This window comes from Pavona decussata, unplaced genomic scaffold (assembly GCF_977016875.1).
Source record: "Pavona decussata unplaced genomic scaffold, jaPavDecu1.1 SCAFFOLD_25, whole genome shotgun sequence".
Taxonomy (NCBI): Eukaryota; Metazoa; Cnidaria; class Anthozoa; order Scleractinia; family Agariciidae; genus Pavona; species Pavona decussata.
In genome coordinates, this window is record NW_028145448.1 from 3071732 (window position 1) to 3095425 (window position 23694).

Genomic DNA, 23694 nt, shown 5'->3' on the forward strand with positions numbered 1-23694 from the left:
ATGTATTCAGTATTCCGCAAGTCTTCAACCTTCTGGAGATTGGTCACCTTTTCATGCAAAGTGGTTTAACATGACGACTCCCAATAACTTGAGTATCAAGGGGGATAGGCCTATTAAAGGGGATGGGGAAGGGTTCTCTCGTCCCCCTCCAAAAAAGGCTGCATGATACCACACCTTCCGATCCACCTCGCATGCTTGCCTTACACACTCTTAGTCACGCTTCCAAGGGTCACTGTCTTGACCTGTGAAATGATTATGTAAATGAATTGTATTTTTAGCGCTGTTTTGAAGATACCTTTTTGTAACGTTCAATGTTATGAAGGACCTCCAAAGTTACATTTCTATTTGCAGGATAGTTAATGGAGAGGCATTGACAATAAGTTCCACGTTTTCCCCTAACTTATGGCCAAACGTGACTTTTTTAGTTATATAAGTACTTTCACGTGTTCTTCGGCAAGCAACCCAGCAGGCATGATGTTCGCCTGGCTAGATTTAACCAATCAGAAACGCTAATCGATCAAAAGCACGATATTATCCAATCACAGGCTTTGTTTCTTGGTACCCTTTAGGCCGGTATTTCTCGTCACGTTTAATGCTATTTTGTTGGACGACGAAGAAGAAAGGGCAGTATGTTTTTGTGGTAGCAATTCTTCTGTGGAAAGAAGAGCTCATATTGCCGTTGTTGTTCGGTAACTTTGCAGGCGCCATCGAAACTATGAGGTAACACTATACGCTAAATTTCACGGAAAGGACGGGACCGACCGTTTAAATATAAGCTTATTCAAAAATACTCTGCAGTTTATGGCTGTTCATTCCATCCATTGGTTCAGGAAGGGATTGCGTTTGCACGACAACCCTTCCCTTCGCAAAGCAGTAGAAGGCAGTTCTACGTTTAGAGGAGTGTTTTTCCTCGATGTTGACACGTTGAACGAGATAAATATTTCCAGAAACAAATGGCGTTTCCTGTTAGACTGTCTGATCGATTTGGATGCCAACCTACGCGAACTAAACTCGCGCCTGTTTATAGTCAAGGGACAACCGATTGAGGTCTTTCCGAAACTAGTTAGAAGGTGGAACATAACGAGGGTTACTTTTGAATACGACGGGGAACCTTTTCCTCTAAGACGAGACAAATCGATCCAGCGACTGCTCGAATCTGAGGGAGTAGAAGTTTTGGTCTCCGCATCTCATACACTGTATGACATTGACAGGTAAGACTTGCTAGTTTATGAATCCTCTTACTGCAATGTTTTTTTTTTTTATTTTTCGTTTTGATTTCTGTTTTGTTGAAGTCCTCAAGAAGCGGACTTCGCGGATTATATTAAGGCCACTTGAAGCTTATTTTTATCGAATTTTAGAACAAGGGGTATAAAGTAGAAAGTCTAGAGCGTTTTTATAATCTTATGTAACTTGCCCCCACTGTTGTGATCTCTTGGACTTATCAAAATGTCATCTACCTCGCCCTCACTACACTCCAGACCTGACCTACGTTAACAAATGAACTATGTATGTATGAACAAATATAGAGGTACATTTTATACACATTTTATGTACATTTTATGTAGGTTAATCCACGCCGGTTATTTCCAAATGCTCGGCCCACTGGCGCACAATCGTGGTCTTTGGATTAAGGTGGTAACATTGCCTCATAGGCGTTGGCGTTTATAAGAATAATTACGAAGGCTTTTGAAAACTTCTGGCGTTCAAATGAAGTGTCGTTATCCAAAATATCTACGATTTCTTCTCCCGGTTTAGGATTAAGGTTCTACGGGTATTCGATATCCACTTGGCATAAAGGTTCGAAATGCTTCGCATAACTTTGGCGACTGAATGCACCTTAGATTCTACACTAACCCAGGGTTGACATTGTATTTTGCCAGGAAAAGTACAAACATGAAAAAAAAAACAACAGCAACAACAACAAAACAAAAACAAAAACACTGCTTATGTGGGCACTGTCCTGTTTGGAGCCACAGACAGCCCAAGCTAGCCTGGAGATTTCACAAATAATCAAACGATTGAGTGCCTGTAAACATGTTCCATGCTATCCATTTTACTTGTATTAACTTGTTCTTTACTATGATATGCATGCACTATCATGCTTGCAGGACTGTAACAAAGCAACAAATAATTTAAAAACTTATTGTAGCCATCTCTAAGCTGCAAACAAGTAAAGAGTGAAATTAAATTTACCAGCTGCAAATCAGCAATATCCCACAAACTATTATGAAACAAAACAACCATTATTAATAATTATTAAAGGGAAACTGTCCAGGTCTACGTATATGGGAATGCTTCTTGTACAAAGGAATAATGTGTTATCTTAAAGCTAAGGCAATGCAGATCTCTTAAAAGAACGTTACTTACTGGTTCAAGATTGGACCAGGAAAAATGCAAACCTCCCAGATGAATATGTATTATATGAAACATATAAATTATTTGAACTGCGGTTGTAAGAATATATAGAAGGAAGATCCTTGCATTTAGCACCCAACTTGAACAGTTGCAATGAGAAAGTTTTTTTTCCACAAGTCATTTTCATTTATTTGTTTGTGGTGATTTGGAGGTCAAGTTGTTCAAGTTTGCCAAAAATTGCACTTTGCTGTACTCATTTTTATGCTGCTGAGCTGTAGTATGATAGAAATAACTTTTTATTATATTTGTAATTACACAGTGGAGAATAACCTTTTTCCCTGACATGTCTCCACAGATTGCTAAATGCACATCTGCACATTGCAGATTTTTAAAACTATCCTCCCTTCGCAATTGAAATAATTGAATAGTTTTATTCAAAGAGGCTGCATGATATTTTATCGTTGTGTTACTGGAAATCATACTGGAAATGACCTTCTGATAATGTTATGACCCCGCTGAGCAACACTGACAGATACAGATAAGGGGATCTGACTCATGTTTACTATTAAAAAATAATCAATGTGGAAACGGTTTCTGTCTCCAAATTAAAGACAAAAATTAAGGACCAAAACATCTGTATAAAGCTTGAGGTATTCTTCTCAACAAATGTTTTCCCCCGTGTAGTAGTTAGGTTCCCAATTAGCAACCTGACAACCAAGTTACAAACAGAGACAAAGCTTTCCTAGATGGAAAGGTTTAGTAAAAATTGACAATCAAACCTTTAACTTACTCGATTACCGGTAGCGCTTAGGAATCAGTCCAACAAAGTCTGCAGTGTAACACACCAGTAATCAGTTTACAATGCAGATTTTAAGCTACCATGAAGGAAAAAAAAGATGCCCAACCGAAAACTTGTCACAGTCTGCCCTGCAGGCATCCCGCATATAAAAGGTACCAAGCCCAATTATAGACATGGTCTGCCCTCAGGGCATCCCGCTTGAAAAGCCCAGCTTTTCCTTAACTTACTAACAGGTCCTGCATGAAAATGGTATTTAGCAGAGGCAAAGCGATCACAGAAAAATTAATAAAGGCTTGAAGAATACTTGAATGCATAATGTGTTCTAAATGTTGTGATCAATAGGGGCTAATTTCTTTATTTCTTTGTTTTCAGAATTATTGAGTTCAATCATGGAAATGTTCCAATCACTTTCAAACAGTTTGAAAGTCTTGTAAGTCGTCTTCGTAGCCCTGAAAGCTGTGTTCCTGTTTTGGACCAGGATTTGTTTGAGACTTGTGTGACGCCCATTGAAGATGATCACGATGAATTGTATGGAGTACCCCTTTACGATACATTGGTATTGGATGAAGAGGAACGTGAACAAGGAGAGTGGATTGGTGGAGAGACGGAGGCGCTGAGAAGAATGAAATGTTTGGAGAGGGAGGTTAGCACAGTTATTTCATGGCTGCATGATGATTTTAACCCATAACGCACCGTGCCGGCCAAAACCGGCCATGATTTTGGGCACGATTGCGCTCGCTCCTCGTTCGGGTCCTACCCCTCCCTAGAAGGATTTTTTGTCCCCTATTCTCATTGTCTTGAGAAAGGACTGACCAATCAGAATCCACTTACTGCGCATATATTTTTAGGTCTTAAGGGGACCTAGACAAAAGAACTTTTTGTCTACAGCAAGCGGTATCCGATTTCAATTTTTGTTGCCTCATGGGCCGCGCGGCTAAGTTTTTAGCCGCCATTTTCCGAAGGAAAACACACCTTTTCGAAATAGTAAATCGAAAGAAGAACTACTAAGGAATGCTCAACAGTTTCGATAGCGGAAATTCGAGAAATAACGGCGAAGAAATTGCGCTTCGGACCCGCACGAGTCGATAAATTCACTTTGAAATGGACTTGTAGTTCCTTCAAATCGCTTGCGCGTCTCTCGTCTCGCATTTATAATTATACGCGTTTCTTTTTAAATAACAGACTTTTCTGAATAAATTTTTCATTTAGGAAAGCTCTCCGTGGGTTTTTCTCTCTATTTTCATTGACAAAACGTGACAACTGTGTAATCTTGCATAAACAAACACATGCTCTCGAGACGGATCAAATTTCGCCCATGTGGGGCGCAGGTCAAATTTCATCGGAATTTCAGAAATTTTTACCTTCAAGTTTCCTTTTTGGAAAATTTTTAATTGGCAACTAGTGTATTTTATTCTGTAATAAGTAATTTTAACTATCTTAGACCAAAGGGGTGGTTTTTTTTTTGTTGCCCTGTAAGTTATGTATTTTTACTGCACATGGGGTAGGAAATAACCACTTTGCCAATTTTGCTGAATTTTGGAAAATCTCTGGAAACGGCTGGTGCGTGATGGGTTAAAGGGTCATGAAGGCCACAGGTAATCCAACTCTTGTCATGCCACAGGTGTCCCATGTGGCTAGCACTTAAATTTTGAAGTTTCTAAACATAATGAAAAGCAACTTCTTCTTTGGAGTTGGAAATGACAATATATACTGAGCAGAATTAATTTGTGAGAAAGATTTCTTAAATAATTAGATTTCAAAGCTAGAGCCAGGTGATATTATTCTATAGAGATTGTTGGAGTCTAGTCTACAGTGTATTTCTCAGTTTTTATCCTACCCCCTTGATGTAATTTAAACACTAATGGGGGTATTAAATGTGCAGCAGGGAGAACTCCTGTTCTAACTATCTTGGTCAAATGCAGATTGCAGAGCCCAATAATGTAGAGAGTACACAGAAGAGCAAAGATTCACCATTCCCAAAGTCGTCAAAGTTGAGCCCATATCTGAGGTTTGGTTGTCTTTCAGTGAGGCACCTGTTCCATAGAATGAACCAGGTCTATGAGGAGGTGAGGTGAAAGGTCAAATGGTAAAATGAAACGACTGCGATGATGCGTCGCACTGTCCTTGTGTGATTGTCGTAATATTACAGTTACTGTTGAGATTTTCATAACCTGACCACAATGTGATAGCTTTTACTATCCTGTACTCTGCGTATTTTCTCAAGAGCTCCCCTTTAGTGAGAAATTAACAAGTGGTCATGCTGAAGACACATTCCCTATAAATTCTGTTGGTGCATTGTCTGTTAATGTCTCTAAGAAGAAAGGTCATTTTTGGTATGCCCAGATGTTGCTTTTGCTAAAGCTGTTGAAGCATCCAGATTGTTGAGGGTTATCCATGTCCTTGATAGTGTATCATTGGGACAAGTTTGTACTTTTATGTTGACAGTTGTAAGCCAGATATTCCAACTCTCCTGGATTATGCGGTTGTCTCCTGGGTCACCAAACTCCTGGATGAATTTGCATGCTCATGTCATGGTTCCAGTATTTTTCTGCATCTCACATCCAATCGGTCATTAAGGACATTAATAAAAAAAACCAAAGAAATAGGAGGGGGGGTGGGGTGAGTCAATTTGGACCATTTGCCGGGGGAGAGGGGTGATTTGATAATGAGGGGTTTGGTGTACAAGGAAAAATCTCCAGATTTCAGATTTTCAGAGGTTGTCGTCATCACATACTACAGGGGGTGTAATCGAGCCACCTGAAAGCCCTTTGATTGCTTCACAAGATTGGCGGAGAGAGCATTAATTAAACACACGATAGAAGCCTTGATCCTAGCTCTGAAAACAATAGTGCTTCATGAGAACCAATAAAATTAGGGGTTCTAATTAAAAGAGCTTTGTGCTAACTGGTCTAAAGGCTTTTGTAATTTCATCACAGGTGCATAACAAGCCTGCGCCGCTCTCAGTTCACTTGCCACTTTTGTGGAGAGAGTTTTATTTTGTTGTGGCCAGCCAGCATCCCAATTTTGACAAGATGAAGAACAACTCCCTTTGTTTGCAATTTCCATGGGAAGAGCATGCTGAAAAACTTGAACGATTCAAACAGGTGAGACAGGATATTACACAACGTTCTGAGGCTTATTGTCACAAATGGTGAAGGCAAAAACAGAAGTATGTAATCATCAAACAAGCCTGGTCTACTGGGTTTTTGTTTCAACTTGGCACCTCCAACATTGCCATCAATTCTGTTTCTCAACTTGAAGTTAAATATATAACTTGTGTGCTCTATTGATGAAATTAGCAATGGATACTATTATTTATTTTTTATTATTATTTTTTCTTTTACAACATACTACTTACATAATATTAACTTACAGTATAATACTTACAATATAATGCAATAAGAGTTCTTATACAACTAATTCCTAAATTAACTTATTGTGAAAGTCGTGCACAACCAATCTCTGCACAGCTGCTATGGTAAAAGTGTGGGCCTCTGCCAAAAAAGGTTATTTTTTGTCTGCAGTGTAAGCAAATGCAAGCAATCTCTCTACATTCTGATTGTGAAAGTAATAGAACCAGTTTGTTTTTCAGTAACATTTGAACTGTAATCCAATTTATGTAGGGCAAAACTGGTTTTCCCTGGATTGATGCCATCATGCGTCAGCTGCTAGCTGAAGGCTGGATACCTCACCTTGCTCGGCAAGCTGTGGGCTGTTTTTTGACCAGAGGAGCTCTCTGGATTTGCTGGGAGGAGGGATTTAAAGTGAGTCCAGCACTTAATAATTTAAAATGTTAATTTCATTGTTACTGGGAGTGGTTAAGCCAAAAAAAAAGACTTCTTTTAGTGGTAGCATTAAGTTCAACACAGTATTGTGTTGGCCAGTTTACTTAATAGTTTGCAAATATTGTTTTTCTGATGTATAAGTTGATTTTGTTGATGCAAGATAACAGACTTTGTGATATTGATGCAATCAATACTTAACGCCTATGTCGCAAATGGAGGTTGGGTCATCAGGTAAAGTGAACTAGTGACCTGCGTAAGTTTAAAACAAATCAAGAAGCAAAAAAAAGAAAATAATAATAATAATAAATACCAGTCATTAAATATTACTGTACACTGCAGTCTGACCTGCCAAACAAATGGCGTGATGGGAAAAAAGTCCAACGTTACTTCAGGTAGAAATCTTACTTGTGTGTGTGTTGTTAAACCTGCACTAGTTGACTGAAGCCGTGTGCACAAATAAGTAGCCTTTGGAAACAGATGCCTTTACTGGATTTAATTTCACCCACTGCAAAAGCAGCACTTCTTGTGCTGAGTGAAACAGGCTGGAAAAGGCACTAGCTCTCATGGGCTAACAAATAGGCACTTCAGCTTTTCTTAGTCCTAAACTTGTCAAGCAACTGTAAGTAACTTGATTGCTCATTGTTTTCATTGCTAGACGTCGCCTTCATAGTGAAGTTAAAATGTCTTTCAGATATTTGAGAAGTACCAGCTGGATGCCGAGTGGAGTTTAAATGCTGGCAGCTGGATGTGGCTCTCCTGTAGTGCTTTCTTTTCCAAACATCCGCAGTGGATGTGTCCTGTAGGCTTAGGTGAACATTTGGACCCACAGGGACACTATGTCAGGTAACAAGTGCTAATCTTGTCAAACTGACAAAAAGATAATTCTTTTGATAAATAAGCAAAAATGTTTACACCAAGTCTGCATGGCTGACACGTGCCTTGAAAGACCTTGAAAAAACTTGCCAGTTCCTGGTAAACTCATTTGAACTTATTTTCTTCACAGAAAAGCCTTGACTTTTTATGTTGTTAATAACTGCACCTTAAGTGGGGTTTGAGCACTGTGGGTCCTTGAATATTGTTAAATGGTGTTCAAAAAGTCTTGAAAATATCCTTGAATTAAAAGTTATGAAGTCTGTATGGTCCATGTATTACTTAATAGCTTTCAGACATAAAGTTAGAACAACCTTGTACAGCAGACATCTAATAAACAGCACTACAGCAAAGTACTGATCCTTATGGTGGCTTGGATTAAAACCATCTTACAAGGCATTTTTTTTTTGTTTTCGAATCTGTTTTAAAGGAAATATGTTCCGGAGTTAAGAGATATTCCAGATGATTATATATATGAACCATGGAAGGCCCCACTTGAGATCCAAAGAAGAGCACACTGCATTGTGGGTGCTGATTACCCACAGCCTCTAATCAATCACCAAGAAGCTCGCCGTGACTGTGTGAGCAAGCTAAGAGGAGTTTATCAGACTCTTGTTTGCAAGGGTAAGATGTGTAATTTTCTACCAATAATCAGATATCATCAGCTAATGATTTTGTCTGTGACTTACCAGGCAGTGAGAAAAGTTACCGAGGGAAATTTTGCTGGTCATGTATTGAAATTTCACGGTTGAGCAAAACTAAAAGCAAACAAGTTGGTGGCGATCAGTTTGCTTTTGAAAGTCAATAAAATTGTCATTATTGACCTTGAGGATCACTCAATTAATTGAGGGCAAGATGGGCTGTCCCAAAGTAATGTGCACTCTGGAATTCAGTTTACTAGCTTTTGTTTGTACAAGTTTTGCCGCTATGTACAGAGTCTTGTACCTGTGTGATTCGAAGCTCTTTGCAAGTATTCCAGGGGTGAGAATGATATCATTTCTCGTCATATTGTTGTTTTGTTTGGGCAGTCTCCTCTAACGTGGGTTTGGGACACAATGCCATGCACTGGTTCAGGAAGGATTTGAGACTTCATGACAATCCATCACTCTGTGAAGCTCTCACAAACTGTAGGACATTCCGTGCAGTGTACATTCTCGACCCAGTGAGTGCAAGAGCAGCCAATGTCTCGGCTAACCGCTGGAGATTTCTTTTGGACTGTCTAACTGATCTGGACAAAAGTTTGCGCAAGTGTGGATCAAGGCTGCATGTTATCCGTGGTCAGCCAACATATGTTCTGCCAAAGCTCTTCCAAGAGTGGAATATTTCTAAGCTGACTTTTGAGTGTGAGACTGAGCCATTTGGGCAGCGTCGGGATGTGGCTGTCGCTGTTCTTGGAGAGGAACATGGAGTGGAGGTGATCTCCAAGCCATCACACACTTTGTATGACCCTGAAAAAATTATTGAATGTAACAATGGAGAGCCGCCTATGTTGCTCAAAGATTTTGAAAATGTGCTCAGGAAGATGGGTCCACCTGAAAAACCTGTGGATGCAGTCAGCAGGGAGATGTTCAAGGAATGCATTTGTCCTGTGGCAACAGATCACACTGCAAAGTTTGCTGTTCCACAGCTTGACGAGCTTGGCTTCAAGAAAGATGACGTCACTATACATGAACTCTGGATTGGTGGAGAACAGGAGGCGCTTAAAAGATTGACAGAACTGGAAGAAAAGGTAAGCTCCAGTAACCATTTAAGTACTGATATTAATATGCAAACTGTCACTGTTCTCTGTATGGCCTTAGTTGTTTTACTAGGTGGGAAATTGTCGTTAAACGTCAAGAAAATTAATTCTCATGTTCTGAATGTTTGAACGTGTGTGGATATTACAGGGAGCATAAGTGGCATAAGTGAGGCCATTTAATAAGCCTTTATGGCCTTCTTGTTCCACTCGCAATATAATACTGACCCTCTTGTCCTCCTTGCCTTGTTTTAAGGTTCTGGTTGGAAATCTGAAGAAACCAAAGGAAGGTCTGGATGCACTAGTGCCATCCAGGACACAACTGAGTCCTTACCTCCGGTTTGGCTGTTTGTCACCAAGACTTTTCCACATGCGCCTAACCAGAGCATATGTGAAGGTAGATTTACACATTAAAACTCTTAACATTTGACGTTACTATGTTGTTTACTTACACAACTTCCACCCTCACTAATTATCAATAGACAGTAAAATTAATACTAGAAAGGCGAGGGACCACACAACAAAGCTAGGCTCCATATTAAGTGCACCCATTATATAAATATAATATTAGAGCTAATGTCTAATAATGGGAATAGTAATGGCCGTTTTTATACTAGAGGACGCATTATCCGTCTGGACGAACTTGAACAAACATTTGTTGTTCGTCTGGTTATTCGTCTCTAGTATAAAGACGGGCACAAGACGCATTATCCGTCTGGACGAATTATCTTCCGTTATTTGTCTTGAACGACACACAACGGAAAATGGTTTGTCCAGACAGATAATGCGTCCTTTGCCCGTCTTTTTACTAGCCTGCAGTGCAGGCGTGTTTCATGGGCGAGCGCTGAATAATAAATTTAGTTTGCGTATTTGAAGGAGGCTCAGGGGATGGGGGAGGGGGAGGGGGGGGGGGAACAGGCAGGAAATGAGAGCGAAAAAACGCCTGCCCGCAAACCCTGTATAATCGCCAAACGCCCCTATTTATAGTTGCGCTTGATCAGTGCATTTCCGGCTTCATTCATCACAGCTTGTGCAGTCATGTCACATACTTTGCGTGATCTAAGTTTCTACTTTGAAATCAAGCATAATAAAGTGAAAGTTGTCTCTGTCTCAAAATAAAAAGATTCATGAAAGAACAAAGCTACTGTGTGATGGTCAAATTAGTAAATTTAGTAAAGTTAATTTTCTGCTTTCGCTTTCAGAAGATTAACAAGTGTCAGGCTGTGCGTAGCCTGCAATACAGGCGTATTTTTGGAGCAGGAGCGCTGAATAATCCTTCGTTGCTGTCATCTTGGACGAGGAAGCGCGAGAGGGCTGGAGCGAGTCAAAAGTGACCCTAAAGGAGAGGATGACTTGCTGAGAAATAAAGGAGGGGGGAGGGGGAGAGGAGGGAAAAATACGCCTGCCCGCACTCATTGTTTGTATGCAGAACCCGTACACTGGATAGAGGGGGCCTCTGATTGGTGCGGTAGGTCACATATTGATTGATACCTGACAATCCACGGCAGATCGGTCCGCATGTCATTTCATTCCGGTTCCACTAACACTTACCTTCCTAGATTATTAGTCCCGACTAATCTAGGAAGATCGAAGGAGACTCTGCTCGCAGGGTAACTAGCACTGTGCTCAATGAAACCGTGTCTTTCAGAAATTGGAATATCACTTGAATTGAGCTCCGAACAAAAAGAAATAATAATTTTTTCACTGTTGTCGAGACAAGATGTACCTGCAGATTTTCCTACCGCCCTTGAAAAAGCCTTACCTTTCCGTTTTTAGTTTGACTGAAGGGCATTTAAATTGATTTTATCGAGCAAAAGTGCTGATGCGATCCTTGTCTGTCTGCTGAAAAGTGCTGTGAAGAATCAACTTCAATGGGACTAACAAAATACGGATACCGACTAAAAAGATATTGAGGATGCAAAAAACCGTTTATCATTGCTTCAGCGGAGGAGTACTGTCCGTTTTTTCGATCGCTGAAAAAGATTGATACACCAGTTGACCAGTTGACCTTTGTGTGATAACCGGGGACGACTCGCATACTGTTCAGTTGGACCGGGTAAAGGTTTGTATTCGCATAGCCCCGAATAAAACTTTGAACTGATCTGTGCTTGATATTCTGCCTGCCTGCAAACCCTGTGTAATCGCCAAACGCCCCTATCTATAGTTGCGCTTGATCAGTGCATTTCCGGCTTCATTCATCTCAGCTTGTGCAGTCATGTCACATACTTCGCGTGATCTAAGTTTCTACTTTGAAATCAAGCATAATAAAGTGAAAGTTGTCTCTGTCTCAAAATAAAAAGAATCATGAAAGAATAAAGCTACTGTGTGACGGTCAAATTAGTAAATTTAGTAAAGTTAATTTTCTGCGTTTGCTTTCAGAAGATTTAGTATTAATTCTCTGCGTTCGCTTTCAGAAGATTTACAAGTGTCACGCTGTGCGCCGCAAAGGTCAAATACATAATATCAAGCACAGATCAGTTCAAAGTTTTATTCAGGGCTATGCAAATACAAACCTTTACCCGGTCCAACTGAACAGTATGCGAGTCGTCCCCAGTTATCACACAAAGCTGCTGGTCAACTGGTGCATCAATCTTTTTCAGCGATCGCAAAAACGGACAGTACCCCTCCGCTGAAGCAATGTTAAACGGTTTTTTGCATCCTCAATATCTTTTTAGTCGGTATCCGTATTTTGTTAGTCCCACCGAAGTTGCTTCTTCACAGCACTTTTCAGCGGACAGACAAGGATCGCATCAGCACTTTTGCTCGATAAAATCAATTTAAATGCCCTTCAGTCGAACCATCAACGGAAAGGTAAGGCTTTTTCCAAAGGCGGTGGGAAAATCTGCCAATACATCTTGTCTCGACAACAGTGAAAAAATTGTTTCTTTTTGTTCGGAGCTCAATTCAAGTGATATTCCAATTTCTGAAAGACGCGGTTACATTGAGCACAGTGCTAGTGGAGCTGGAATGAAATGACATGCGGACGGATCTGCCGTGGATTGTCAGGTATCAATCAATATGTGACCTACCGCACCAATCAGAGGCCCCGTCTATCCAGTGTACGGGTTCTGCAAACAAACAATGAGTGCGGGCAGGCATATTTTTCCCTCCTCTCCCCCTCCCCCCTCCTTTATTTCTCAGTCAGTCGTCCTCTCCCGTAGGGTCACTTTTGACTCGCTCCAGCCCTCTCGCTCTTCCTCGTCCAAGATGACAGCAACGAAGAATTATTCAGCGCTCCCGCTTCAAAAATACGCCTGCATTGCAGGCTATCTCTATACTAGAGACGAATAACCAGACAAACAACAAATGTTTGCCCAAGTTCGTCCAGACGGATAATGCGTCCTCTAGTATAAAAACGGCCAATATCTGCAAATTCACTTTTGTTCAAATGTTGTATAATGGGGAGAGAACGCAATATTCAACCTGTCCCTCCCCCTGATTGGTTGACAATTAGTGGTCAGTAGTGGTCAGCACAACCTTTAAAAGAAACCAGAAAGGTGGCTTAATTTAATTTAATTTATTTAATCTTGATTCTGTGGAGTCAGTGATCTCCCCCTGCCAGGTGCCTGAGAGTTTTTGCAGGAATTCCTTGTGAGTTACCATAGTTATTTTGTTCCACGTCATTTAATCCAATCTTTTGGAGTCGCACTCGCTGGCTGTCAAAAGATTCTCAACTTACATGTGACTGTTATAGCTCTTCCATGAGGAAACAGATGCATTTGTCCAGGTTTACTCAGTAGTGTAGAGGTCAGCATGTCAGACTCTTGATTGGAGGGTCAATGTTCCGAGACTTTTCACTGCTGTGTTGTTTCTTTAAACAAGAAACTTTGCTGCAGTTTGTCTCTCTTCGACCAGATGCATAAATGAGTGCCAGTGACATAGTGTTGGGAGTAACCCTGCAATGGACTAGCATCCCATCCAGGTAGGAGTAGCAATACTCCTAGTTGCTTCATGCTACTGAAACTGGGTTAAGCTCCAGCCATGTGGGCCACTTGGGCACATAGTGGGACTTTACCTCCTTAACACAAAGATCTCCAGTGCCACAATGCAAGGAACGTGTATTTGACACTATTACATTTGACTGTTTCAGGTGAAATGCCAGCCTCCTCCATTGTCACTGTACAGGCAGCTGGTGTGGAGAGAGTTCTTCTTTACCCTTGCCAGTCGGAATCCCCAGATGGACCGGGCAGTTGATAATCCTCTTTCCCTCAGTATTACGTGGGAGAAGAATGATGAGGCACTTGATGCATGGAAAAAGGTACAGTATGTCAAGAAATAGTTTTGAATTTTAGTAGTGAAAGTAGAGCTCCATGAAACTTACTGTAGTAAATGGCTGTTATTAGAGACATTTGGGATCATGTTTACAGCAAACTGCAGATTTGCATTTGCTTTACATTTTCTCAAAAGAATTGGTAAACGAACAAGAACAGTGCAAAATAATACTGACCTTTGCTGCCAACTCAATTTTCCTCAGAAGTGTAAAATGGCAAGCAGCAAACGTAGGTGGTCACGTCGTGATTCAAAATCTCTCTAATCTGATAGTAACAAGGGTGGTTACTTTCAGACTTCATGATATTCCCTCTAATCTGAAATTCAGGGTCAGACAGGCTTTCCATGGATTGATGCAGTGATGAGGCAACTTCGCACCCAAGGGTGGATTCATCAAGTGGCTCAGCAAGCTGTGGGTTGTTTCTTAACCAGGGGATGCCTGTGGGTCAGCTGGGAAGAAGGATTCAAGGTGTGTTTCTACTTAGTGATACATAAAGTTTATGATGAACTCTCCCCAGGCATGTGAATGAGTGAATGAATGAAAAAAATGGATGGATGGATGGATGGATGTGTAGCTGAGAGGAGAAGTCCCCCCTACTGTTTGTTTGACTTTGAGGAGATAAGTTGATTTGGGATTAGTGCAAATGCAGGGATGTCGGCAAGAGCCGGCTATCAGCAAATTTCACCATCTGAATGAGATCTTACTACTGGCTGAAATTTTAACGAAACACAATTTTAAAGGTACTCAGTCCAAAAGAGCTGGCTGGGTTTATTATAAAGTTCTTGGCTACATCCCTGCAAACCGCCATAGCAGCTAGGAGACAGGAAGAGACAGCTGTATGTGCAGGCTGCGATTGGTGGCCCCCAGTCATATGGGTTCTTCAGTGGGAATAAGAACTAAGAGTCTGAACTTTAAATATGCTAAGCATACACTGTTGAAGTGGCGTGCAGTGGAATACTGCTTGAACTGTCTGTGACGTGGTAAAAAGGAATGAACATTTTGTTGAATCATTCTTGAAAATAAACTGTCCAGGAACCTTACATGTAACAGTCAGGATTTAGTTGAAATGGTTTTATGGTAACTTAATGACTAAACCCACAAAAGCATGTATTTTGCTATCCAGGCAAGGCACTTGGTGGTTGCTAGTTTCACATCATAGTAGCACATTATCATACATGTATACAGTGGTTTCCTTTAACAACAGTTTTTTTTTTGTTGTTGTTGTTGTTGTTGGTTTCAGTTGTTTGAAGAGCTGCAGTTGGATTCAGAGTGGAGCCTGAATGCTGGAAACTGGCTTTGGGTGTCTTGCAGTGCTTTCTTTCATGGACAGGTTCCATGGTATTGTCCAGTTAACGTTGGCAAGAGAGTCGACCCATCAGGAAATTTCATAAGGTGATTTGATTTGAATGGAAATAACAGCTGGCATATAATAATTTATTTATAAGTTGACTGTCCCTTCTTCATCTTTGCTATCATTGAAATTATTCAGGTTCCTTTGTGATCAAATTATGTATAGCTTCTCAAAACCATTAATAATTCTTAGAAAAACTCCAAGTAAAATTTCACCAGATGTTATGATAATTAAGATCACGTTTCCAAGCCTCCTCCACGGTGGTGATTTCCTTTGTTTCCTCTTCATGAATTATTAATGATATCAAGAATTATGTTTGAAAACAAAAGCGGATCAGTCTTTATTTCCAGCATTACATGTATGAATGCAGTGTTAGTTGAACATTTTCACTCATATCCAATATACACAAACGGATACGAATCGTCAAAACACCCTCACCAATGGTACCATTGGTAAAAGATTACCATTTGTCAAAGACGCCTTACGCTTCGTACCATTGGAACAAATGGTAAGCTCCTCATTCGATTGGGATTCCATTGGTGAAATGCATCTCATTAACACTTGTAAGCCGTGCGAAAACGAATGGTCGATTGGTACCATTGGTTCTATTGGTACAAATGGAAAAGTAGTCAGTCGATTGGTTATGATTCGTACCATTGGAACGAATGGTAAGCTTCTCAGTCGATTGGTATACCATTTGTAAACTGCATCTCATTAAGTGGCTTGTAAGCCATGCGAAAACAAGTGGTCCATTGGTACCATTGGTACAAATGGAAAAGTAGTCAGTCGATTGGTTTTGATTCGTACCATTGGAACAAATGGTAAGCTGCTCAGTCGATCGGTATACCATTTGTAAACTGCATCTCATTGACTGACTTGTAAGCCATGCGAAAACGAATGGTCGATTGGTACCATTGGTACAAATGGAAAAGTAGTCAGTCGATTGGTTAACCATTGGAATCTGGATCTCAAGACAAACGTCATGACTTGAATCTTCCTTGATATATAAGTGAAATGCCTCGATTGTCTTTTATGCATGAGCTGAAACAACATGAAACAAGCGCACTACACATGAATCTATCTCGTTCCTAAATCCAGGAGCCGAAACAAGCATGCTACACATCAATATATCTCGTTCTTTAATGCACGATGAGCCAAAACAAGCGCGCTACACATGAAACCTCGTTCTTTAATAGATGAGCCAAAACAAGCGCGCTGCACATGAATATAACTCGTTCTTTAATCCATGAACTAAAACAAGCGCTCCACACAGAATATAACTCGTTCCTTAATCCATGAACCGAAGCTGAGCGCGCTACGCATGAATATAACTCGTTCTTTAATCCATGAACCAAAAGAAGCGCGCCACGCATGAATATAACTCGTTTTTTAATCCATAAACCGAAACTAGTGCGATACGCATGAATACAACTTATTCTTTAATCAATGAACCGAAACAAGCGTGCCACGCATGAATATTAGCGGTACTCGTTCATTAATCTATCAGATCTATAAACCGAAACAAGCGCACTACACATAAATATATCTCGCTCTTTAATCCATGAACCAAAACTAGCGCGCTGCACATGAATATAACTCGTTATTTAATCCATGACCCGAAAAAAGTGCGCTACGCATGAATATAACTCGTTCTTTAATCCATGAACCAAAACATTAGCGCGCAACACACAGAATATAACTCGTTCCTTAATCTATGTACCAAATCGAGCGCGCTACGCATTAATATATAGAGGATATTACATGGCTGCGCGGAGATACGAAATTTCTCTTCGCGTGTTGTAAAATAATTCACGACTGAGCGCAGCGAACAAGTGAAATATTTTTCAACACGAGAAGAGTAATTTCGTATCTCCAAGCGGCCATGTAATATTCTATTTATTATACAAACACCAATGAAAGACCAAACCATTTCATTTTCGCTGCAAAAGGCGTGATTTATAATGTAACCATAGTAACGGTGTTATTTTCACATGTGAAAATAACATGTTATCTTCACGTGTAAAGATATCACATTTTCACTGCTGTTTATATAAGAAAACTCGTTCTTTAATCCAGGAACCGAAAGAAGCGCGCTATGCATGAATATAACTCGTTTTTTAATTCATAAACCGAAACAAGCGCGATACACATGAATACAACTCGTTCTTTTATCAATGAACCGAAGCAAGCGTGCTACGCCTGAATATTACTGGTACTCGTTCTTTAATCCATAAACCAAAACAAGCGCGCTACACGTGAATATACCTCGATCGTTCTTTATCCATGAACCGAAACAAGAACGCTACACATGAACAAGGTACTTGATGTGAAGCACGCTTGTTTCGGTTCATGGATTAAAGAACGACTACCGGTAATATTAATGCGTAGCATGCTTGTTTTGGTTCATTGAATAAATAACAAGTTGTATTCATGTGTATCGCGCGCGTTTGTTTCGGTTTATGGATTAAACAACGAGTTATACAGCTATTTCAATTAACGTTGTCGGTTCAAAGCATGAAGTTAAAAGACAAGACCGAAAGTTTACGTGGAATTTTTATGAATAAATTCATCAAAATCAGTCATGCCTGGAGAAAACAATAGGTTGTAATTAGCAGTACAATGACCTGCACGTGCAGGGATGATTTTGATGAAATTATTCATAAAAAATAATCCCAGAAAACATTGCGGTCTTGTCTTTTAGCTTGATTTTAATCTGACAACGTTAATTAAAATAGCTGTATTCATGCGTAGAACGCTTGTTTCGGTTCATGGATTAAAGAACGAGTTATATTCATGCGTAACGCACTTGTTTTCGTTCATGGATTAAAGAACGAGTTATATTCATGTGTACGCGCTTGTTTCGGTTCATGGATTAAAGAACGAATTATATTAATGTGGAGAGCGCTTTTAACGAGTTATATTCATGCGTAACGCGCTTGTTTCGGTTCATGGATTAAAGAACGAGTTATATTCATGCGTACGCGCTTGGTTCGGCTCATGGCATTAAAGAATCAGGGTATTTTGCTTATAAATCGACCTATAATCAAGTCATGACGTTTGTTTTGAGATGCAGATTCCAATGGTTAACCAATCGACTGACTACTTTTCTATTTGCACCATTGGTACCAATGGTACCAATCGACCATTCGTTCAAGTTTCAGATGGCTTACATGTGTTAATGATATGCATTTCACCAATGGTGTACCAATGGAATGCCAAGTCACTCTATTGGTACCAATCGTACCATTGGTACCAATGGACGAACGGAATCCCACTGTACTCAAACCGAACCGTAGCGAAAATAGATTAAGTCCCCTTAATGAAATGCAATTCACCAATGGTGTACCAATGGAATGCCAAGTCACTCTATTGGTACCAATCGTACCATTGGTACTAATGGACGAACGGAATCCCACTGTACTCAAACCGAACCGTAGCGAAAATAGTTTAAGTCCCCTTAATGAGATACAATTCACCAATGGTCTACCAATGGAATGCTAAGTCACTCTATTGGTACCAATCGTACCATTGGTACCAATGGACGAACGGAATCCAGCTGTACTCAAACCGAACTGAAGCGAAAATAGTCTAAGTCCCCTTAATGAGAAGCAATTCACCAATGGTGTTCCAATGGAATGCCAAGTCACTCTATTGGTACCAGTCGCACCATTGGTACCAATAGACGAACGGAATCCAGCTGTACTCAAACTGAACCGTAGCGAAAATAGTCTAAGCCCCCTTAATGAGATGCAATTCACCAATGGTGTTCCAATGGAATGCCAAGTCATTCTATTGGTACCAATCGTACCATTGGTACCAATGGACGAACGGAATCCAGCTGTACTCAAACCGAACCGTAGTGGAAATAGTCGAAGTCTCCTTAATGAGATGCAATTCACCAATGGTGTTCCAATGGAATACCAAGTCATTCCATTGGTACCAATCCTACCACTGGTACCAATGGATGAACGGAGTCCAGCTGTGCACGAACGGAATCCAGCTGTACTCAAACCAAACTGTAGTGAAAATAGTCTAACTCCCCTTAATGAGATGCAATTCACCAATGGTGTTCCAATGGATATCAAGTCATTCCATTGGTACCAATTGTACCATTGGTATCAATGGACGAACGGAATCCAGCTGTACTCAAACCGAACCGTAGCGAAAATAGTCCAAGTCCCCTTAATGAGATGCAATTCACCAATGGTGTATCAATGGAATGCCAAATCATTGTATTGGTACCAATCGTACCATTGGTACCAATGGACGAACGGAATCCCACTGTACTCAAACCGAACTGTAGTGAAAATAGTCTAAGTCCCCTTAATGAGATGCAATTCACCAATGGTGTATCAATGGAATGCCAAATCATTGTATTGGTACCAATCGTACCATTGGTACCAATGGACGAACGGAATCCCACTGTACTCAAACCGAACTGTAGTGAAAATAGTCTAAGTCCCCTTAATGAGATGCAATTCGCTAATGGTGTTCCATTACATATACAATTTGTTAGGCGCATTTGATCATATACACATGCTAATTTGCGCCATACAAATATTAATTATCATTATTATTAATTGAATGCCAAGTCATTCTATTGGTACCAATCGTGCCATTGGTACCAATGGACGAACGGAATCCAGCTGTACTCAAACCGAGCCGTAGTGAAAATAGTCTAAGTCTCCTTAATAAGATGCAATTCACCAATGGTGTACCAATGGAATGCCAAGTCATTGTATTGGCACCAATGGACGAACGGAATCCGGCTGTACTCAAACCGAACCGTAGCGAAAATAGTCTAAATCCCCTTAATGAGATGCAATTCACCAATGGTGTTCCAATGGAATGCCAAGTCATTCTATTGGTACCAATGGACGAACGGAATCCAGCTGTACTCAAACCGAACCGTAGGGAAAATAGTCTAAGTCTCCTTAATAAGATGCAATTCACCAATGGTGTACCAACGGAATGCCAAGTCGTTCTATTGGTACCAATCGTACCATTGGTACCAATGGACGAACGGAATCCCACTGTACTCGAACCGAACCGTAGTGAAAATAGTCTAAGTCTCCTTAATGAGATGCAATTCACCAATGGTGTACCAATGGAATGCCAAGTCATTCTATTGGTACCAATGGACAAACGGAATCCAGCTGTACTCAAACCGAACAGTAGCGAAAATAGTCTAAGTCCCCTTAATGAGATGCAATTTACCAATGGTGAACTAATGGAATGCCAATCCATTCCATTGGATTCCGTTTGTGTGTATTGGACAACACTCAACATTTTAAGCAAAACTTGATGTGAAGCCTGTTTTGTAGGAGGGAAATAACGCCAAATTTGTTTCATCTGTAAGGTTGGTGGCTCACGTTACATGTACCAGCACTTTCCAGCACTTATACTTTGTTTGATACCATTATTGTTGAATCAACTGACAAAGATTTGTCCATAAAAGTGTCAAGCACTAGGAAGTGCTGGAATGCTGATGCCATCCACCTTAATTGACAAGCAAACAACGAAACTGAATACATACATTTACATCAAGTTATGGAACAACAACACTGAATTGTACTCTTGTCTTGAAATTAATTTAAACTGGTTCTCAACTCTAGACAACATGTGCCGGAGCTTAGTACCCTGCCGACAAAGTACATCCACGAGCCATGGCTGGCACCTTTAGCAATACAGAAGGCAAGCAACTGTGTTATTGGTCAAGATTACCCAGAAAGACTGTGTGACCATATCGAGAGATGGAAAGTCTGCCTTGAACGCCTTAAAGACGTCTGTCTGCAGATCAGGGGAACAAGCTCATCTTCTCCCGAAGCAGAGTACAATGAATAAGTCATTGTACATGTTTGATGTTAAGGAATGAATTCTGCACATACCTGTAGCCTGAAAAAACATGATATTTTGTAGGCTGCCGTTAAATTACCTACATGAGAGATGTATCATCCTGGACAATGCGCATTTTTTGCCCAAGGAAGGAATATGGAGACATATCACTCCGCATGAGGGAGAAACTAAAACCTGTGAACAGGCTGAATTTTTTCATTGATCTGGTTAGGGTTAGGGTTCCCTACTGGGAATGATTAACCTAGTGAAATGGAAATAGCACCTAATTGCAGGGTAGTCAGTCATACATTCCTCGGTGGTGCTCCTAATTTTGGGAGGCAGTTAATTTATTTTTATTCAACAGTTTGAGTGCAGTACAGTACACATCGATGTAAAGTATATGTAGACAGAAAGAATACTAAAGTAAAATAATTCCTGTCGGACACATTTGAAATTTTTCCAACTTTTTGTTAAGCTTATAAAACTTATTATTGTTTTGCTGCAATTCGTTTCGTATGCCACGAGTATAGGAGTATCGAAAGATTTGCAATGATCTTATATTCACTTCTGTTAAATGCTTAAGTTACATATTGTTTCATAGGGCAAGAGACAAGAGCACTTTAGAACTCATCTGTTTTGGTACAGTTCACCAACAGATATTCGGGGGATTCAATCTCTGTCTTGCATAAGGTGCAAAGAGGTGAATCAATCGTTTTTAGGGAATTTTGTTGGCTTGGGGTGCTGGGTAGGCTAAGGGGCAAATCCAGGGCAACAGTTAAGGGGGCTGCAAACCACACCACAAGAAGTTGAGAACTTGACAAATGCCTTATTTCACAATGTAAATTTTCCGTGTGTACGACCCTAACCACACATCGGGACCTCCATAGCCTGCCTCTGCCCCCCCCCCCCCCCTCCCCCATTTCATTAAATCCTGGATCCACCCACCCGCGGGGTTTTGATCCTATTTATTCATACTCAAGGAAGTGTTGTTCCTACAGGTATATATTTATTCACTGATTCTCTCTCCCTTCAAAGGGTTTATCATGACGGGTCTACTACTCGGCAAAAAGTCCGGCAAATTTGTGTCTGCCACCCATCAAGATTGTGTTGAAGTTTTAGAGTTGATATTTTGTTTAAATAAAGTATATAAAGTTATTATGGTTCATAGCATTATCCATGTACAGAATGAAAGGTTAATTGAAATAGTCTCGTCGCATCAGTCAATTCCAGTAGTGCCCGTCCCCCCTGGGGTATTAGTGGGGCATTTCCCCCATTAGTCCAACTGGGGGCATTTGATAACCTCGTGATATTCACGCCATAGCATGCTCATTCCCTTACAATGATAAGTTCATCGGCAAAGAGAATAAGTTCGTGATTACGTACGTCTGAGGAGAACAAGAATGAGATGATAACTGAGAACTGAGACTGGTTTGACACTTAATTCAGCTTGAAGTAACTTTCAATAGAATGAAGGTAAACCCAGAAACAAAGAGATCAACTCATTTTTTAGCTGTACCCGGGGTATTTGCCAATTTGTTGCCAAAAATACCAATGCCCGGGGAGGGGGATGGAGACTGCTGGAAATGACCAATGGATAACACAGGCGGGCGCTTGAATGGAGGAGCGCTTTGCGCGCGGCCCAAGAGAAGCGCGAAGTCTGATTCCCCATTCACACGCTTGGACAGGGCTAGAGTAAGGTTTGGAAAGGTATTTTGTAAATACACGGAAGACATGCAAATTGAACTAGTGTACGGCAGTACCGTGTAGCACAATTACCGAACATTCTTCAGCCAACGCAGTTCACTTTTATCCGTGTTTACGTGTAAATGTAAGCTACAGAGTAGTTTGTTCTAAGGCACTGCACTGTTGGGAAGAGAAAGCTTTTGACCAAGTGTTGGAAGAGCAAATGTTCCTTCCTTGACCAAATACAATGGTATTCAGTATAGTACATGTGTAGCTTAGCGTATTGAGGTCGGTTTAATAGGTAAAGTAAGAGCAAGTAAGCTTCAAAATGGACACGGGGGTTTCGAAAGAAACTGTGGTGCTGCTTCTGTAGGGATTGAAAACGAATGTTTGATTTTATCAACAGATAAGGTAAAGAGATTCGATTGCAGACGATTCGAGCGATAGCCCTTCGAATCTCTTTACGGTGCCCAAATTACCTTTCCAAATGGATAGACGGACAGCTGTTTCAACCTTGAAAGTATATAATTGTAAATAAAGAGAGTTGAATTGTATGTGTATACTTTCTTATTACAGCTATGTATCGATGCAGTAAAACTACGTTGAAATCGTGTCGCTATTCAATAGAGCTCAGTAGCAATGAAAAAACGATGCACTCAGCTCTCCCACCCCCCCTTCCCCCCCTTACACAGTAGACAGTCTTCTTTCGTTCAGAAGTTGCTTTGAAAAGTTTTGGGGTCGTTCTTCATCCTACAATAATTTAGATGAGTTATATTTATAATTGATATGTAGGTGACAACCCCTGGGAAGAGTCCCTTATTTTTCTTGGTGATAGTAAAGCCAATCCGTCCACGCGTGGCGTCGCTTCTCCTCGCGGAATTAATTTTCTCGCGTGGGGCAATCGCTTCACAATTCCCTAATTAAAATAAGACTGCTCATAGCGTAAAATTTATCCTTTCCTAGGAGCTCAGACTTTCGCGACAATGTCTAAATTCCCAACCAGATTTTCAT

General features: G+C 40.5%; 1 protein-coding gene across 1 annotated transcript in view; it reads left to right on the top strand.

Annotated features, from left to right (window-relative positions):
- The first annotated feature begins 582 nt into the window (after window positions 1–582).
- LOC146485819 (uncharacterized) overlaps window positions 583–23694 on the top strand; it is a 63474-nt gene continuing 40362 nt past the window's right edge. The window contains exons 1-14 of the mRNA XM_085103174.1: window positions 583–1211; window positions 3527–3797; window positions 5077–5220; window positions 6091–6258; window positions 6778–6918; window positions 7631–7782; window positions 8240–8433; window positions 8838–9538; window positions 9801–9941; window positions 13635–13802; window positions 14142–14282; window positions 15055–15206; window positions 20781–20953; window positions 21701–21711. Of these exons, the coding sequence (XP_084959300.1) occupies window positions 802–1211; window positions 3527–3797; window positions 5077–5220; window positions 6091–6258; window positions 6778–6918; window positions 7631–7782; window positions 8240–8433; window positions 8838–9538; window positions 9801–9941; window positions 13635–13802; window positions 14142–14282; window positions 15055–15206; window positions 20781–20953; window positions 21701–21711 (2967 nt within the window). The 5' untranslated portion in view covers window positions 583–801. The remainder of the gene's footprint in view (window positions 1212–3526; window positions 3798–5076; window positions 5221–6090; window positions 6259–6777; window positions 6919–7630; window positions 7783–8239; window positions 8434–8837; window positions 9539–9800; window positions 9942–13634; window positions 13803–14141; window positions 14283–15054; window positions 15207–20780; window positions 20954–21700; window positions 21712–23694) is intronic.